Below are 20665 nucleotides of genomic sequence, written 5' to 3'. Positions count from 1 at the left end.
AATAAAATGAGCCTAGGAGGGTGGAGTTGGATTCTAGACCCCAAACAGATTCTGCAACGCTGTCTGCTCAAACTGACTGTCGTGTCGGGTATCCTGCTCCATGCAGTAATGAGATGTGAATATGTGGACTGAAGACCATGTCGCAGTCTTGCAGATTTCTTCAGTGGAGACTCACCTCAAGTGGGCTACCAATGCAACCATAGCTCTGACATTATGAGCCATGAAATGACCCTCTAGGGCCAGCCCAGCCTGGCCATAAGTGAAGGAAATGCAGTCTGCCAGCTAGTTAGAAATGGTGCTGTTCCCGATGGCGACCCCCATCCTGTTGGGATCAAAAGAAACAAAAAGTTGGGGGGACTTTCTGTGGGGCCTTGACTGCTCCATGTAATAGGCCAGTGCTCTCTTGCAATCCAAGGTGTGCAAGCAGCTTTCACCAGGATGGGCATGAGGTCAAGGAAAGAATGTTAGCAAGCCTGGGACAGAACTGAGGTACCTTGTGATTGATCTGAATGGTAAAAAGATCTACCGAGGGGGTGCCCCATTCTTGGAAGATCTTGCGGGTTATGCCCATATGAGAGGCCACTCGTGTGGTTGCATTATCCTGCTCAGTCTTTCGGCCAGGGTATTGTTTTTGTGCACCAGATAAGTGGCTCGAAGGAACATGACATGCTGTCGAGCCCAGTGTTATATCCGGATGGCCTCCTGACCCAGAAGGTGTGATCCAGTGCCCCCCCTTCTTGTTGGTGTAATCCGCAAAAAAATCTTTTCCGGAGATGGGAAGGCGGTAGAACGAGAGGACATGAAATGAGATTGAAGGGGGGCAGACTCAAAAAAGATGTCAGGAAGTATTTTTTCACGGAGAGGGTGGTGGATGCTTGGAATGCCCTCCCGTGGGAGGTGGTGGAGATGAAAACGGTAACGGAATTCAAACATGTGTGGGATATGCATAAAGGAATCCTGTGCAGTATTAATGGATCCTCAGAAGCTTAGCCGAAATTGGGTGGCGGAGCAGGTGGGGGAAGAGAGGTTGGTGGTTGGGAGGCGAGGATAGTGGAGGGCAGACTTATACGGTCTGTACCAGAGCCGGTGATGGGAGGCGGGACTGGTGGTTGGGAGGCGGGAAATACTGCTGAGCAGACTTGTACGGTCTGTGCCCTGAAAAAGGCAGGTACAAATCAAGGTAAGGTATACACATATGAGTTTATCTTGTTGGGCAGACTGGATGGACCATGCAGGTCTTTTTCTGCCGTCATCTACTATGTTACTATGTAATACATTGCAACCTGATTATCTGTTTGGATGAGTACAATTTGATGAGACACCCAATCTCTGAAAGCCTTTAGAGTGTTCCAGATCGCCCGGAGCTCCAGGAGATTGATGTGAAGATTTGTTTCCTGGGTGGACCAAACACCTTGGGTGTGAAGCCCATCTACTTGAGCCCCCCATCCCAGGAGAGATGTGTCCGTTGTCAGCATTTTTTGTGGCTGGGGAATTTGGAATGGAAGTCCCAGAGTCAAATTGGATTGAATGGTCCACCATTGAAGGGAGCATACAAGCTCCAGGGACTCTTGAAGTGACATCTTCCAGGCTCCCCCATGGCTTGATACTACTGAGAAGCCAGGGTGCTTTGAGCTTCTCATGTGAAGATGTGTCATGGGTGTAACATACACTGTGGAAGCCATGTGGCTCAATAATCTTGACATATGCTGAGCTGTGACCTGCTGAAAGGCTTGCAATTTGGAAGCGAGTGCGACAAGAGTGTCTGCTCTTGTCTCCGGAAGGTAAGCTCGAACCTTCAGTGTATTGAGCAGGGCTCCTATGAATTCCAGTTACTAGACAAGGCGGGGGATAAAGTAAATAAACCCTAGTAGTTAGAGCACCCGAATAGTCATTCGCATGGACTCTTGAGCTCCATCCGAAGAAGTGCTCTTCACCAGCCAATTGTTGAGACAAGGGAACACATGGACTCCCAGTCTGCATAGCGATGCTGCAACTACCGCTAGACATTTGATGAAGACCCTGGGAGCTGAGATGAAGCCAAATGGCAACACGCGGTACTGAAAGTGATGTGTTTCCATCCAAAATCAGATATTTCCGGTGGGATGAAAGTATCAGGATGTGAGAATATGCATCCTGTAAGTCCAGAGAGCATAGCCAGTCATTTTCCTGAATCATTGGGAGAAGGGTGCCCAGGGAAACCATCCTAAACTTTTCTCAGACTAGGAATTTGTTCAGAGCCCTTAGGTCTAGGATGGGACACACTATGTTTTCACAGAGCCTTGCCATTCCCTGATGTCTTGCTGGTTATTGTGCCCCAGCTTCTCCTGTGCTTCCTGCACCTCTTAAACAATCCAGGCCCTATAGGTTTTCCCCTTTACTGTAAAAGCAAGGCCAATTGGGTAGTCATCTGTAACTGGAGTTCTCTACTCGGAGCCTTTCTATGGCTTCCTTATATTCTTGCCTTCATCTATCTTGAAATATTTCAAGCTGAGCATTTTGCCACTCCACCTAGTTCACTCTCTGGGCTGCCTGTAGGATCCACTCCCTCACCACATATCCATGGAGATAAACAACCATATCTCTAGGCTGACTGTCAGATTTGGGGCCAATCTATTTTCATTTCTGGTTTAAAATTTTCACCCCTCTTTCATAAGATCTTGTGAAATGTATGCCTGACCAACTGTCATAGGGCTGCATATTTTCAACTTGCAGCCCTCACACTTAATATATTGGAAATGGTTCTCCAACTTCAAAAGAAGGTCTTTGTACTATTGCAGCTCGTTCGCTCTCATTTTTACTTTACATCTTTATTGGTACATATTTAAGTCAGCTGTAGTGCTAAAGCAGCATCGACTGACACATGAGGTAAGCACTACAAAAATAAATCTAATACAACCACCACATGACAAATTACACCATCATTTCATTTTCTCCATTAATTCCCCCCCTCTTCCTCACTACTCCTCTTTTTCCACCTGTAGTTCCTCTAGCCTATCCTTCTCCCAAAACACATCAAGGTACCATTACTGCCTAAGGGGGGGGGGGTGTTCTTTTAAACCACCAGACATAGCAAGGAGACCACCACTACATACACTCCACTAAATCCTACCCTCCATTCTCTTGTCCTTCCTCTCCCCAACCCTGCTTCCCATCTTCGCATAATCATGCTACTGTTAGTGAAATTAGAAATTACTCCATTTCTCTAATCTCACCCAAGTACCATTTTATTCCAAACAAGGCTACATGCTCTTAGGGGAATGGGATTGGATGTAATCTTGCCAGATCATCAAAATTCTGCCTTCTGCCTTGGTGTTGCTTTGACCTCTTGTTGCTCCAGCACCATAAGTCATTTTGTTTCTCCAGCACCAATAAGAAGGTGCTTCTTCTCCAGCCAATAATGCATCAAACGTTTCTTACCCACAATGCGCTTTTTGAATAAAAAGTCATGCACCTTGTCCGCAGACCCCCTAAAGCTACCACTTTATCCAAAAGTATCCTCTTAGAATCAACACGAAATGTCTATGCAGTTATCAGCCAAGTATTTTGTTATGGCCTTGCAGTATTGTCTGCTGTGTTGCGTTTTTGGTTTAGATTTTCCCCACCTTCTGAGATTGTACCTGAGGTAAGTAGGCTCTGTGAATGATACAAAACTGATATTTTCTCTGGTCTGATCCGTTTATCAGTTGTGAGATATGTGTTAACAAGCAAAATAAAGGCCAAGATATCTTCCTCCCCTGTCCTTCAGCTCATTTAAATTCCTTGTTTTTTCCTTCTCTAATAGGAGTCTGTGGAGTTTTCAGATTAATATCTTCCAGGGAGACTGTAAAGAACTCGCTAAGTTTCCTACCTAAATGGGGTATCCCCTCCCAGGGAGCACAATATAATCCTGAATTTGTATATGTGCTAGTCTTTCCTCCTGTGGTATTCAGATCCCCTGTCTCAGCTCTGCCGACCGCAGTAATTGTCCATTTTCGGACCATAGATGCTCTATCAATGCAACTCGTGTGGTGCCCCATTGAAGAAAAACCACATCCTCAAGTTCTGGGGTGAAGTCCGTATTACCTTGAAATGGTAACAGATCTGATAAACACTTTCACTTTTAATGTTTCCTTGTTCTCTGTCCAGTCCTCCAGCTTGTTTTTCATTCTATCCACCTGACAGCCCATCTTAGATATCTCAGAATACAATTCCAGTAGACCGGTTTGTCCATGTTTACACTAGAGAGCTCACTTTGCAACTGTTCTGAGCAGCCTGGGAAGCCATAAGGACTCTCTCCTTGCAGTGGTGTATTGTATTACTTCTGCTGATCAGTGCCTGTGGCTCCTATGTCTGCCTGCATTATTTTGAGATAACATTTTTCTTCAATCTTGGCTTGATGTGCACAAATACTTTTAAATTACTCAGCCACCACTTTGTAGTCAGCAGTGCATCATGCTGGTTTAACCTGGAGCACTTCCCCAGATTACTCATGGACTCACAGATTGGGGGCTAGGGTTATTTAATTGGAGTCATTTGTAGAGCTTACTGATCAGGTGGCCATTCAGTGCAGTGATGCCACAGGAAGTCTTCAGTAAGGTTTTTTTTGTTTTTTTGTTTTTTTTTTTACATTTCATAGTTGCCTTAATCCTTCCCCTAATGAAACAGTCCATGACCTTTCTTTGACCTGTTTGCACTTTTGTATCAATAATCTGTGGAATATTACTAGTGGAGAAATTCCTCTAGGAATGATGCATTAAAGTAGCACAAAGCCTTGTTTTTTCTGTGCTTCATATTTCTTAGCATGTAAACTTGGTCATGAATGCAGCAAACACATTGCTCCTTATGTGTTTCTTGAGTGGTTGGTCAGTATCAGTTGTGGGGGGTTTTCCCCTGAGAGTCCCTTAAGTCAGATTTTGAACAGTTTGAGAAAAAGTCAGTAGAAGTTATTCCTAAACATTGTTCCTGTTCTGGTGGTCACAAGGCAAATGAACCAGCAATATCATAATATAAAAAGTCAATGCAAATACTCAAAAGAACTAATTCTCACAGCTAGAAGCACAGCTTAATCACAACAATTGTGAGAAAATGCACTGGGACAATAAAAACAATGTTCATTGAAGAATTATTCCATTATATAGTAGAAAACTCATAACAAATTTTTACAGATCCGAACTGAGAGGAAAAAAAGGCTTCAGCAGGCAGAAGTTAACATTGCAATGATAGTTAAACTTCACCACATTCATACATGTTGCAGTTCCTTCGGGCATAGACTAATCATCAGCCAAAAACCTCTTTTTTTTTATATCAATGTCATTTTCAAAGTTAAAAAATACCACTTTTTTTTACGAAGGTTATATTACAAATCGCTGTCTTCATAGTCATGCAGCATAGAGAACACTGGAAACACTTAGGGCCCTAAGTGTTTACTAAGGTGCACTAGCGTTTTTAGCGCATGCTAAAAATTACCGTGCTAACCGTGTAAACGCCCAGAGGAATATTAAATGCCTCTACATGGTTAGTGTTCACCAATGCTTAGCACATGCATTAAAAATGCTAGCATGGCTTAGTAAACAGGGCCCTAAGCTTTCAACAGCTTTTCAATGGCTTGTGAAAATATGAAAAATCCCAACGGTGACCCATTTCACCCTCTGGCAGACTTTCTCAGGGGAAACATTTTGAAATTTAATTCGCGATTCAGTTTAAGTGTATCATATTCTTCCCGCCCTATGGGTGTCTACATAGCGCGCGCTAGGTTTTTGCACGCACTAACATTGCTAGCGCACCTTAGTAAACAATGTGTATGAATATGATGAAGTTTAACCACAGTTGCATTACTAACTTCTGACTGCCGAAGCCTTTTTTTTCTCTCGGTTAGTATCTTAAAAAAATGTGTTTGTTATGAGTTTTCTATAATATAATAGAACAACTGTTCAATTAACATTGTTTTTATTGTCCAAGTGCATTTTCTCACAATTGTTGTGATTAAGCTATGCTTCTAGCTGTGATAATATAAAAGTGCAATAGTTCATTTAACAAAGGTTGAACAATTCAGCTTCTTAGCTTCAATTGTAATACTAATAAGTAAGAGAAAAAAGAAGACTTTGAACAGCAGTAGTCCTTTGAGTTACCTGGTGCAAACTTAAATCTTTAGCATCATTAATGTTAAAATCACTAGTCTGGCAGAATCATTATATGTGGCCATCTTTATTTTTGATAGGAAAACTACTGTTCTCTAATTTTCAGTGTAGAAGAATCCTTTATACAGCACACTCTGTTCAATACTGACTTCTGAAAATTAGACTGTTCGCTCTTAATAGCATGGGTCATTCTGGACAATGCTTATTAACAATTTTTTTTAGATTATTTTGTCTCATCCAGAATGTTTTCTCTTTTTATAGGCTGAGGAAGCCACACTGGAAGCAAGGGCTAGCCCAGAACTAAGTGACCGAATCCAGCAGCTTGAGAAGGAGGTGGCCAGGTATCGAGAAGAATCTAGTAAAGCTCAGACTGAGGTGGATCGTCTCTTGGAAATTCTGAAAGAAATGGAGAATGAGAAGAATGACAAGGATAAGAAGATTGCTGAGTTGGAAAGGTAAGATGGGAGAACCTAGGAAATGCATAGAGAAGAGAGACCAGTGATTGACTTGGCATGGTAATGTCACTCATCTAAAGATTTGGCGCCTGTTTCATAATGCTCTACTACTGTGACCACAGGAATTAAATTAGGCATTGTTCCTAAATGATATGCTGCCTGAAGCATTATTAGAGCAACTGAAGGGTGTTGAATGGAATTCCGATATACTGGGAGTTAATTTGACATCCTATTTAAAGGGTCCTTCCGGGGGGGGGGGGGGGGGGTTTCTTTCAGGAACCAGACAGTACAAAGTCGACGCAAACAAGAATCATCTTAAGACCCAGTGCATTTTTATTGTGCAGTAATTAAATATATAAACAAATATTTTTATCCAGGATATACTGTCAATATATGACCAGTAAGTCACAGGGCAACCTCACTTAAATAGTGTGGAGGTCTAACTTTTACAAAGTGATATGTCTCCAAAGCTAGTTGTAAAATTGATTGTCTTGACAATGAGTCACAAAGAAAGCATAATTAAGTCAGAATGAACTATGGTTTGGAAACTAATGGTTAAAGGGTTGGCAGAGCATGAGTTGGAACTAGTAAAGGAAAATACATAAATGAGAAAATGACTATGAATAAAAATAATCGAGAATGTTCATTTATGACTGAAAATACTATGAGAAGTTTATGGAATATAATAATCGAGCAATAAGACTAGGACCTCTATTGCCTATGATAATAAGGCAAGAGCACATTTTAGTTGGTTCTTTGACCCCTTAATTTCAGAAGTCTTATGACTTCTCTCACTCCTTCCTTATAAGTTGCAGTGCTCTGATGCCTCCCGTCCTGTTGCATCACAACATTGAAGTCTGTGAACTAGATACTACAAGATACTTTATCCCTTCTGTGGTAATGTATTTGTTTAAAAAGTGCCTGAGGGAAACAGTCTTTTTTTCTAATAAGAGTAGAAGTTAGAGCTAGCTTAAGAAGTACAACTTGTTTTCTGCTTTCTTGGAATTATTTCAATACCTGTATCCTTCCTTACTTTTAGTATACTTGGATGAATATATGATGTATCAAGCCAAATTATCTCTTAATGTCATTTCTTTTTTTAATTTTACTTGTCTTGAAATTTAAAATTTTTTAATAAGAACCGCTCCTTACAGAAATCAGTTGGAAAAACCTCCCAGAACTACAACAAATCACACAGGGAACAAAACAATCACTTCCAACAATCTCAAGTCCACCATATATAGGATTCCAAGATCTCAAACAATCTCAGAAATGTGGTATTGCCAAAAAGCTATACCAATAATATGGTAACTATCCTAAGGGGAGGGTACTCTTACTGTATTCCTTTAAGACGGACAGACCCAGGCTATATCTCCCTCATGCTTCTACTATTGGCCCATGATGAGAAGTTCCCTTCTCAACCAATTTATTACTCAGAAACGTTACTAACCGAGAAGGATAAAATAAATATATAGATATTACCATGGTGCTTGATCATACACTTACAGGGAAATATAAGAAAAAGAATGTCCCTATATCTAGAACTCTAGGACATAACAACAAAAACTGCTTATTCTGCCTTTGTGTAGCCTTTTCTACATCAGGAAACGCTCTTACAGTTGGAGAAAGAAAGGGAGAATTAGTCATTTCATTATACTGTACTTGTGTGTGTGTTTTCCTGGCTGTAGTTTACTATTTGCTTTCTGTATTGTTATTTTCAAGTATGTGAGAAAAAAATATGTTGGTAGAATGTGTTGAACATTTCTGATGCATTTGTGGCATTTAGTATTAGGGCTAGATGTTTATAGGTGAGCTTGATTGATTATGCTTGCTCTCAAGAATATCAACAGCTACTAAGCTCCAGAGGATCCATTCCTTCTTCCTGTGCAGAAGGAATGGATCCTCAGGAGCTTAGGCGAGATCGGGTGGCAGAGCCGGTGGTGGGAGGCGGGGCTGGTGGTTGGGAGGCAGGGATAGTGCTGGGCAGACTTATTCGGTCTGTGCCAGAGCCGGTGGTGGGAGACGGGCCTGGTGGTTGGGAGGCGGGGATAGTGCTGGGCAGACTTATAAGATCTGTGCCAGAGCCGGTGGTGGGAGGCAGGGATAGTGCTGGGCAGAATTATACGGTCTGTGCCAGAGCCGGTGGCGGGAGGCGGGGCTGGTGGTTGGGAGGCGGGGATACTGCTGGGCATACTTATACGGTTTATGCCAGAGCCAGTGTTGGGAGGCGGGGATAGTGCTGGGCAGACTTATACGCTCTGTGCCCTGAAGAGCACAGGTACAAATCAAAGTAGGGTATACAAAAAAAGTAGCACATATGAGTTATCTTGTTGGGCAGACTGGATGGACCGTGTAGGTCTTTTTCTGCCGTCATCTACTATGTAACTATGTTACATCTGTATGAGAAAGTGTGTCATTGAATATAAGATGTGTGCAATCCCAGGAAAACACAGAAGAACCAAACTCCACTGTCAAACAGAAAGATACCACAGTGGAGGCAAATGAAGAACACAAGAATGTCTATTCCAGTCCTTCAAATGACTCAACACAGCTGTGTTTCGGCTACAGGGCTTGCATCAGGAGTCTACACATGTAGTCTTGAATGTACTGCTGTATAAGTATACAATCCAATAGAAAAGACAGTGCTAAAGTGAAGCAATTGAAATATTTGCTACATTTCTAAAGGGTATAAATTAAACCACAACATGAGCCAAATGGTCGGCAACCACTCTGCTCACCAAAAATGCTGATCAATACTAGCTCCAGGAGACTGTCCTCCCCCCCCCCTCCCCCAAAAGGGATGAACTCGTCATCTCCCATAGTAAAGCACGTTGAATGGGCTGGGTTCGATTTCCCGAGGAAAGTGATAACTCTAAGGAAGGAGCAATATTCACTGTGCTTTGATGATCCTGGGCACAAAATTAGTTTCACTTATCTGAATAGTCTTGCTCCTTCTAGCCTTATGATTTCGTATGAAAGAAAGAAGAGCAGGGTCATGCCCTTTGGTCAAGTGCCTATGTCCACATTCTGCGGCAGCAGCAATATGTAGTTTGAGGCAAGACCTCTCACTGATATCACTCTAAGGAATAGCCAACCATGGAAATGCCTGCAATGAGCTCAGCAGCCTCTGATGTCTCACCCCTATTTATCTAATATTATCCATTGACGTGGCCTAGAATGTTTTTCTTAAAATCACCTATGTGGCAAGTGGCAAGGCTAACCATATATGTGCTTTTGGATATCGATCCAAGTGTGTCTGATCTGCAAAACCATGCAGAATGCTGGTGTGCTAAATGTTTGTTTTCAAGGTCTGCAAGAACTAGTGGATAGTCACATCCATTTCTGGTCTCTTCTGCACATTAGGCAGTTCTTGTCTGCATCTTACCTGGTCATTTAATTTGATTCCTCTGTGTGAAACACAGTATAAAGTTCTCATTCTATACCATTGTCAGATTGACAAGGCTAGCTGTTAAAATATTTAAGAAGGTGATTTAGAAAAATTATCCTTTACTCTTTTACTGTGTCCCAGGTGGATACCTTCATTGTCTTGGCTGCATCCTGCTCTCTACCTCCTAGAGATTTTTGTCGTCGGAGCTTAATGTGGGATTTATTAACTCTTCACTTCCTATGAGATTTGGCATGGAAGTTGAAGTGGATGATGCCCTCATTTTTCCACCTCTACAGTCACCTGGTTAATTGAGTTGCCACATGTAAGAAACTGCAGAAAAGTAAGGGATTTAGAGCTTCTCCTGGAATAAAAGCTTAAATATTGAGTTTCTTTGAACTCATCCAAAATTGGGCCTTTTATGCTTGTATTTTTGCTGCAATTCTGGACATACCTCAGGGCATAGCGAAATTATAAATTTTCTTTTATATCCTATATAGTGATATGAAAAGAACTCCTGGAATGGATTAAGTATTTGATTGAAAGCCCACATGACCAAACTAGAGGAATTTGCTTTGGTTTAATATATGTTTCAGCCATTTTTATGCGCCTACAAGAGGGTTGCTGCCTCCTAATTTTACTGTTTGGGAAAGCGATAAATAATGCTTTTTTTAAAAACTCTTTTTCATGTTTTATCGGGATCTCAAAAGCTAACAGGAGGATTAAATCCAAGAAAAGAAAGGAAATCCAAATTTTCACAATATCAAGATTATATTCTGTACCATAGCTATTGAGGTCTCAGAACAAGAATGCATTTTGAAGGTTAATTTTCTTCCAGCTTGTATTCTTTTTACTCATCTATGTTTAACTTGAGACACCCTATGCCCTTGGAGTAATTTTTGCAACTGGTCATTCCTGGGAAGATTCATCACTGTTCCGAGTCATATTCATTTGGAGATAATGTCTCACTGTGGATCAGTGGAGTCCCAGAGCTTTAGAAACAGCTTTGTAATCCTTTCAAGATTGGTGTATTTCATCAATATTTTTTCTCATCTCTTCTGGAACTTCCTTTGATCCTGGTATAGCATTTATGTAGAAACTCTTTAGATACTACTTCATTCCCATGGTAAGGCTCAATACATAGTGAGGTTTAGATTCAACAGGGCTGGCTGCAATCGAGCCTAGCTGTGTTTAATCAGCTGAATCTAATTGTCAATTAAGTTTGATCAGTTGGTTGATTTGAATGACTAAGAGGTCAATTACTTTTTCACATGGGTGGTATAGGTGTTAGGTAACTTTGTTCCTTGAATAAATGAAATAATAATTTAAAAATTATAATGCATTTATTTGGATTCCCTTTGTCTAATATGTTCTCTTTAAAGATTAGAAACCTATCCATGTGATTCATATGCAATAATAGGGGAAATCAGGCAAAGGGGAAAATCTTTTCCACATCACTTTATATAATAGGGAAAGGGAAATGGGACTTGATATACCACCTTTCTGTGGTATTTTGCAACTGCATTCAAAGTGGTTTACATATATACAGGTACTTATTTTGTACCTGGGGCAATGGAGGGTTAAGTGACTTGCCCACAGTCACAAGGAGCTGCAGCGGGAATCGAACCCAGTTCCCCAGGATCAAAGTCCGCTGCACTAATACATAACATCTTGTGCTTTTTCCTGGCTCTGACGTAGCTATATGAAAATTTCTGATATAGACATTATTTCATTCTTCGCTCTCCCCTTCCTATAACAGAATTTGCAGGTACCTCATAATTGCTCAGTATAGAGGGTAGGGGATAGACAAGGCATGCTCATTGTGAATCATACAACAAAATCATCCTCTGTCATGGATATGAAACATAACATGCACATCCAATCTCGTATCTATATTAATTATCCAGGAACTGTATTTTACCCTCTTCAAAAATTCACATCAGTCTTCAAGAAACCGGCTGCATAATGATTTATATCTGCTTTCAGAAATGTATTTTCTTCATTTAAAGTTCTACCTCCTACAGATTCTACACTATAGTCTCAATATGCTTTGCTGTAACCAAGGTAGGAGATGATGAACACAGTATGCTAGAACATACAACATACCACAAGGCTTTGCTGCAACCAAGGTAGGAGATGATGAACACAGTATGCTAGAACATAGAACATGCCACAAATAGATTGCAGACTTGGAGGTCAGAAACAGAAAGCATGTGAAAGGCAATTCTGTAACTATATGCCTGCAGTTATACACACCTTGTGCACATAAGTGCAACAAAAAGTGCCACTTGTGCAAGTACCCTAAGCGCTATTCTTTAAAGTTATGCATACATAGCATAATGCACGATTGTAAGGCGGTGTACGTATAGGCGTGGCCCATGGGCATGCCTAGTATTACACATACAGTATAGAATACTGTAAATTTCACCTCCCATAGGCCCAGTATGAGTGGGTGTACCTACATTTTGATGTGGTGATTCGGGTTTACACTAGTATTTTTTAATGGAATTAGGGTGCTTGGGTGCCATTATAAAATAATTCTCCCAGTGCTGCAGCTCCTTACATCTAAGTGCCACTTTATAGTAGAATTGCACCCTTTGTGTGATATATATATATATATATATATATATATATATATATATATATACACACACACACACAGCAAAAACATGTTTATAAGGCACTGAGCATTCACTCAGTAATTGTCTTAGTTAACTAATGGTCATTATAGCATATTCCAAAGTGAGGTAAATGGTGCAGGAATGTAGCTGGTAGTCATGATAATAGTTTGTAGCAATTATTTTTCCATAACACTACAAGTCATCAGCAGTGCTATACATCTTACATTCTAATCAAGACCAACAAGGCACAGAGACACAAAAAAGATATTTTGAATTAACACATTGAAACCATCATTAGAAAGACCTAAATCAGAAGAGCTGTGGGTGAAATTAACCGAAGAATGGGTAACTTTAATTGAATACAGTTCAAAGGAGTTAGGCCAAGGGTCTATATAAGTGAAACAAGCAGTGAGATTGTATGGTGTAAGGTAAGGTGGCTTCAAATCTAAGTCCTTCTCAAAATTCAGAACAATACTATACTCTTGACACCCTGAGTTGACACCCAGACTATTCAGCATTTCAGCCACATATTTTCCACAATACCAAAGTAGAGAGGTGTGGTAGCTGTGTTAGTCCACTTTTAAAGGTAATCAATAGAAATAAAACAAAATAAAACATGGAAAAGAAAATAAGATGATACCTTTTTTATTGGACATAACTTAATACATTTCTTGATTAGCTTTCGAAGGTAGCCCTTCTTTGTAAGATCGGAAATAAGCAAATGTTGGTAGATGACAGTATATATAAGTGAAACATCAAAGCATTTCAGTGACAGTCTACCAGGATGAAGGTGGATAGGTGAGAGACAGGAAGAGTCTGGTGGATGAGGGACAGGGAGATATGCATAGAGATAGGAGGGTGACAAAGCAGTACAATTTTATGGTTTATAATGGGCTAGAAAACCCAGATCTTTGTTAAGTCCTGTCTGGTGGGTGTCAAAATATTCAATCATTCTGACTTCAAAGCTCTTAAGTTCCTGTAATACCAAATGCAATACCAAACAATCTAGTGACAGCAATCATGCAGTTTACTTATCTAAAATCCAAGATTTGTCTAATCACCATGTTATCAATAGAAATCAAACAAAATAAAACATGGAAAAGAAAATAAGACAATACCTTTTTTATTGGACATAATACATTTCTTGATTAGCTTTCGAAGGTTGCCCTTCTTCCTCAGATCGGAAATAAGCAAATGTGCTAGCTGACAGTCAGGCTCATTTTCAAGGCACTTAGCCTCCCAAAGTTCCATAGAAACCTATGGAACTTAGCCTCCCAAAGTGCTTTGAAAATATGCCTCAGTGTATATAAGTGAAAACATTCAAGCATTACTATGACAGTCTGATAGGGTGGGAGGAGGGGGGTGGGTAGGAAGTATGCATGGGGACATCAAAGCATATCATTGCTATTCTAACAGGATGGGTGTGGATAGGTGAGGGGAGGGTGATCAACAGAGACATACAGCTTTATGGTTTATAATGGGCTAGGAACCCCAGATCCTTGTTAAGTCCTTTCTGTTGGGTGTTAAAATATTCAATCATTCTGACTTCAAAGGTCTTACGTTCTTGTATGGTTTTAAAGTTACCTTTCAGGATTCTCACTGTGAAGTCACTGGTACAGTGTCCTGGTCCTGTAAAATGTTGACCAACGGGCGTGGGAACCCTGCTGGCACCAGTATTGTTCATATGATGTCTATGTAAATTGAATCTTGTCTTAAGCATCTGGCCTGTTTCTCCAATATAGCATCCTTTGTTACATTTTTTACACTGAATGATATATACCACATTGGAAGATGAGCAAGTGAAAGATCCCTTTATGTTGAATATCTTTCCTTTGTGGATGACTTTGGGGTCCTGTGATATATTTTGGCATAGTTTGCAACTGGATAAATTACAGGGAAGTGTGCCCTTCTGTTTCTTTTCAGTCTGTGATGGAAGTTTACTTCTGATTAGCTTGTGTTTTAAATTGGGTGGCTGTCGGAAGGCCAGTACTGGTGGGGATGGGAATATCTCTTTCAGTAATTCATCCTCCTGAAGTATAGGTTGTAGATCACTTATGATTTTCCTCAGTTTTTCCAGCTCTGGATTGTATGTCACTACAAGCGGGTTTCTGTCTCTGTCCCCTGGGTCAGAGCAGATACGGTGGTATCTTGTGGCTTGGCTGTAAATGATGGATCTTTTTGTATGTGAAGGATGGAAGCTGGAGTTGTGGAGGTAGCTGCATCTGTCTGTGGGTTTCTTGTATATAGATGTTTGTATACAGCCATCACTGATTGAGATACCACTGTATCTGCTCTGACCCAGGGGACAGAGACAGACACCTTAAAAGCCTGACTGAATCCTTCAAACAGGCTACAACCCCAAAATAATCTCCATGAATATTGCCTCCTCCCTCAAAACACCCAGGGAGAATCTGCTACAGTACAAAAAGAAAAAATCCACAGACAGAATCCTGCTTGTAGTGACATACAATCCAGAGCTGGAAAAACTGAGGAAAACCATAAGAGATCTACAACCTATACTCCAGGAGGATGAATTACTGAAAGAGATATTCCCATCCCCACCAGTACTGGCCTTCCGACAGCCACCCAATTTAAAACACAAGCTAATCAATCAGAAGTAAACTTCCATCACAGACTGAAAAGGAACAGAAGGGCACACTTCCCTGTAATTTATCCAGTTGCAAACTATGCCAAAATATTTCACAGGACCCCAAAGTCATCCACAAAGGAAAGATATTCAACATAAAGGGATCTTTCACTTGCTCATCTTCCAATGTGGTATATATCATTCAGTGTAAAAAATGTAATGAAGGATGCTATATTGGAGAAACAGGCCAGATGCTTAAGACAAGATTCAATTTACATAGACATCATATGAACAATACTGGTGCCAGCAGGGTTCCCACGCCTGTTGGTCAACATTTTACAGGACCAGGACACTGTACCAGTGACTTCACAGTGAGAATCCTGAAAGGTAACTTTAAAACCATACAAGAACGTAAGACCTTTGAAGTCAGAATGATTGAATATTTTAACACCCAACAGAAAGGACTTAACAAGGATCTGGGGTTCCTAGCCCATTATAAACCATATAGCTGTATGACTCTGTTGATCACCCTCCCCTCACCTATCCACACCCATCCTGTTAGAATATCAATGATATGCTTTGATGTCCCCATGCATACTTCCTACCCACCCCCCTCCTCCCACCCTGTCAGACTGTCATAGGTAATGCTTGAATGTTTTCACTTATATACACTGTCAGCTAGCACATTTGCTTATTTCCGATCTGAGGAAGAAGGGCAACCTTCGAAAGCTAATCAAGAAATGTATTAAGTTATGTCCAATAAAAAAGGTATCATCTTATTTTCTTTTCCATGTTTTATTTTGTTTGATTTCTATTGATAACCTTAAGAGTGGACTAACACGGCTACCACACTCCTCTAATCACCATGAACCCATTTAAAGCCTGGATAACTAGTCACCTTTTATGAGAAGGTTTAAAGTTGGGTGATGTTACAGAGAACACATGGGAGCAGCTTGTCTGATTACTGCTTCCTTCCAAAAATTTGGAGTAATGCTATATTCTTGTGCGTAATCAGCGCCGTGATGCATCACTGTTTCATATAGCTTAATACAGTTCTCTTCACTCTCAATCCACTTGAAACAAAGCACCAGGAGAAAATAACATAAAGCAAGTTTTAAAGAAACACACATTATGAGTGAAAAATGGCACTCAGCATTGATGGCAAGTATGCAATTTCCTTTAAAAGTTAAAATTTGTGTCAAAGCAGATAAGCTTATGTAAGGATCCAAGCCACTGATGGTTATCACCTATAAATACAAGAGGACATAGCATCACTTAAAATAAACCATGAAGGGTAAGTTTATCACAAGGTGCCTATCTTGTGTGTGAGAGATAGATGTGCTTAAGTTGTAAAGGGAACTTTATAAAAAAGGCACCAACTCCCCTGTTCATGAAGTATCTATAAACATTTACACTTGCTCTGAGGCATGCACAAATGTCCCAACAAATTTTAAACACATCTGCACATAGTTATGTAAGGTCACATTCTGCCCTAGTTTTGTCCCCAACGACACACATACTTATTCATGGTAAAACTATTAAAACAATGGTTCCCAAACCTGGTCTGGAGGCACCCCAGCTAGTCAGGTTTTCAGGATATTCACAATGAATATTCATGAGAGAGATTTGCATGCAGTGGAGGCAGTGCATGCAAATCTCTGTCATGTATATTCATTGTGGATATCCTGAAAACCTGACTGGCTGGGGTGCCTCCAGGATTGGCAACCACTGCATTAAAAAGCTAGCACATACTTTTACTCACATCTAGCACTGGTAAATTTATAAATCCCTATTTCTGCTTGTAAAATGCTGTTTTGCCCATAGAAGTGGCTTAGAAAACTATCTTGTTAGAGCATAAATTTCAAGTGGTTAATTACTAAATTATCTTGGTGGAAAACTGACCCTCTCACTATGTGCAAGCATTTCTGAGGGGCACGTTTTGGGCCAGATAGTAAACAATGTGTGTACATTTGGATTCTCAAATGTGTATCTGGTTTTTGCTCCTGTTTCACTGCTTGCAGGAATAGCAGATACAGAATATGTGGGCACTCTGCTTTGCAGATAATTTTCAAAGGGGATCTATCTAAATAGAGAATACTAAGGATCCCAAGCACACATGCAATTCATACTAATACAGCTGTCTTGTGTTATGTTAATGTAGCCTGGTGCTAAAGAACATAAATATTTAAAGTACTTAATCACTGAATTGGAGGATTTGTAGAACTGGCAGGCCAACAACAAACAGCAGCAGCTTTTGAAAGGAAAAAAAACCCCCAACAACTGCAGAGAAGAAGAAGAAGAAGAAAAAAATCTCCAGAATCCTGTGGAGTACTCCTACTGTTGGTGGGGGTCTGGGGAGGGAATCGAGGCAGGAGCACCCATATGCTTAAGCCAAGAAGTCCAGAAGGAAGAGCAGACAGAAGATGTACAGTGATTACCAAATTTGTGCTGGGAGAATCCCAGCTAGTCATGTTTTCAGAATACCCACAATGAATATCCATGTGATCCATTTGCATGCACCGCCTCCTTGATGTGCATATCTATCTCAATCCTATTCATTGTGGATATGCTGAGATTCTGATTGGCTGGGATTCCCCAGGACAGATTTGGGAACCCCTGATGTAAAGAAGAGGTACCAAAAACTGATAATGGCAGTCACCCAGGAGCTACAGAGAAGAGTGCATCGGAGAGGTTATGCTGAACCCAAGAGTCCCCCAGAGAGGCAAAAAAAATTACTAGAGCCAGTTGGAAGGACTAGCAGAGTAGAAAGTTGGCTAGATCAGTTGGCACAGAGACTGCATAACTGTGTGAGCTGTTGGGGCTGTTGGAGAGGTGACTAGAGCCCAGCTAAGTGAATCTGCTGCCTGTGAAAGCAGCAAGAGACCAAGGTGCAGAGAATCCAACTAAGAGGGTGCCTGTAGTGGGGAGAGTGGGAGTTCAAGAGAGTTGCGGATACACAGTCCAGACTGAGTGACTGCTAAGATAGAGCTCAGAGCACAGTAGAGCCTGAATAGATCACAGGAGCAAGTTTTGAGTATTTTATTAAGGATGTGACACTGCTGAGAGCCTGCTGTAGGGGATTAGAGACGAGAATAGGTAGCTGGAGAGAGAGAGACTGCCTGGCTGAAGATTAAACATAGAAGAAAGTTCAGCCTGAAAAGCAGAGCCAGTGTGAAGCCAGTCCAACCCAAGAGAATGCTCATATTTTTAATATCTTGAACCTGTGAGAAATAAAAAGCCATATGAGAGAGTGTGTGAGCATATGCAAATACTCTCTTCCAGTAGTTAGGTAGGGACCCTGAACTGTTTTTTTCTTTTCTTAGCTAGAAAATTGCTAGTATTTCTAAGGCTGCATAGTGAGTCAGCCAGAGCCAAGTACTAATCCCATAAGTCTTGAAGACTGGCAGTGGTAGAGTAAAAGTTTCTTTCCTTTTATATTTGTTTGTCAAATGGGTGAGCTCACACTTTCCTGTGGTGAAAAAGTCTTTCCAACCTGTCGCACTGGGCTAGCTGCATGGTGTTGCTCCCTTGTAGTAACCCCTCCACGGGTTCACATGTTGTACAAGTGATTCGAGTATCCCTATTAATGTAAAAGAAGTAGAAATTCTTTATTGCCTGAGTATTGTTTGTTGAAAACACTGTTATCTTTATTTGATTGGAACCTAAATATTATTCTTCTAGCCCAGGGGTGGGCAACCTGCAGCAGCCCATGAGCTGAATGCAGCCTGCCATTGAATGTTATGCAGCCCCCGAGACTGTGGGAAGTATGTCTTTAACCAGAGTTTTGACAATTTTAACTACTGTTTTGCAAGTATTTTCAGAATACTACTCTAGCAGTTTCCATCATTTTTAGTTAACGTTTTACTTATTTATCACAGAAGGTCTGTGGAGCTCTGTGCATTTCCAGTTTTGACTTAATATAATGGTGTGGCCTACTAGGGGTAGTACTGTTATTTATGCAGCCCTTTGTTCATAAAGGTTGTCATCCCCTGATCATCAGTTAATATTTTTGTAATTTTCTACATTTTATCCCCTCCTTCCTGTGCCCCCACCCATTGCTCAATAACCCAGCAGAGAGTTAGGATTATGGAACAGAGTGACAGGATCTTCTCTATCAATTTGTGTACTCCAAATGATGTGGGAATAACTTGAAACATCAAGCCCCAGCTGAGACCTTGGCATCATAAAACTGGACTTCCTGCTTTACTGGGGTGTTAAATGTGATATGTTAATGTTTTACTACTTTCCCATGTAAACAACTTTGAGACCTCTTAGGAGGGAGTAAGGCAGTAAGTCAAAAACAACCTCCCCCCCCCCAAAAAAAAACAAACTAGGTATCTTTGTTATTCTGTGCTTCATAGTTGAAGTTAAATTCTGCCACCGCATAATTGCCAGCAAGTCATGATCAGAACACACCGTAATACTATGAAAGTGCTCACCATTTTGGTATATGTTTTAGTGGAAGTACCAATTCCTTCATATACCCACGTTTCACAGAATCTCTTTTCATGCACCCATGCCATCCAAGAGGGATTTCACCATCTGAAGACAGAAGACTGGCTAATGTCATACTACAGCTATTTTCAAACTTTTTTTTTTTAAGTAAAGTACTGCAGTCCTAACATGGACTGTCACACCATACCTTAAAAGCATCTTTTTAATGGATAGTTTTAAGTAGCTGGAGAGAACTGAGGGTGTATGTTTCTTTTCTTATTTTTATTAGCAATATCAATTAAAGCCAATATGCAATGTAAGAAGAAGAACATCAGTTTACACTGACCTAGAAATTCACCTGAACAAACCAATGAAAATAGAAATAATCATTGATGACCAGTTCACCTTTTTGTAATTTTCTACATTTTAACCTCACCCCCCTTCTGCTAATCCATCCCACTTATCTTTACAGCTGAAGTGATGTATGTTAAAATTATTGGGGGCCAGAATGGTCAAATGGTTATTTGGTTAGTGTTAAAGTTGAAGTTTAGATAAAGAAAGAATGTGTTTCCTCAAGATATAATTTAATAATGGTATTCACTGATATGCTTGGTAAATGCATTGCTGTGCAGCCCTCTATTCCAGAGTTAGGCCTGTATGAATATATGGGGGACTTGATTTACATGAGCAAATCCATGGACAGAACAGAAGACATAAGTGTATCAGATGTCCCTTACTGTTGTTGAGTCCATCTGTCTTTTTTGCAATTCTGACAAGCATCTGCTTTTATGATATTTGTTATACAACTCTTTTCTAATTGTCACCCTCTATTCCCCCCCCACCAAAAAAAAAAAACACAGTTTGTGTAAATTGAGCCCTTGTTGAATTTTTCCGCTTTGATTAAAGTAGACAGTTTGTAAAAGAGAAATGGTTCTTTAGAGACCTGCATTTAACTTGCTCTGTAAAATTGCATCTTTGCTGGTATTATGTATCATGAGTGCTAGAAAGAATTTAGTGGGTGCATAGGTGAATTTTTTTTTTAAGAAATGCTGTAAAATGTATTCCCT

At 40.4% G+C, this 20665-nt stretch overlaps 1 protein-coding gene across 1 annotated transcript in view; it reads left to right on the top strand.

Moving 5' to 3' along the window:
• ERC1 (ELKS/RAB6-interacting/CAST family member 1) overlaps positions 1 to 20665 on the top strand; it is a 503932-nt gene that overhangs the window by 468573 nt on the left and 14694 nt on the right. Inside the window, 1 exon segment of the mRNA XM_030214918.1 lies at positions 6378 to 6571. Coding sequence (XP_030070778.1) covers positions 6378 to 6571 — 194 coding nt within the window.

The sequence above is a fragment of the Microcaecilia unicolor genome, chromosome 9 (genome assembly GCF_901765095.1).
Source record: "Microcaecilia unicolor chromosome 9, aMicUni1.1, whole genome shotgun sequence".
Lineage (NCBI taxonomy): Eukaryota > Metazoa > Chordata > Amphibia > Gymnophiona > Siphonopidae > Microcaecilia > Microcaecilia unicolor.
The sequence above is the reverse complement of the archived record's forward strand: the minus strand, read 5'-3'. Positions and strand labels throughout refer to the sequence as shown.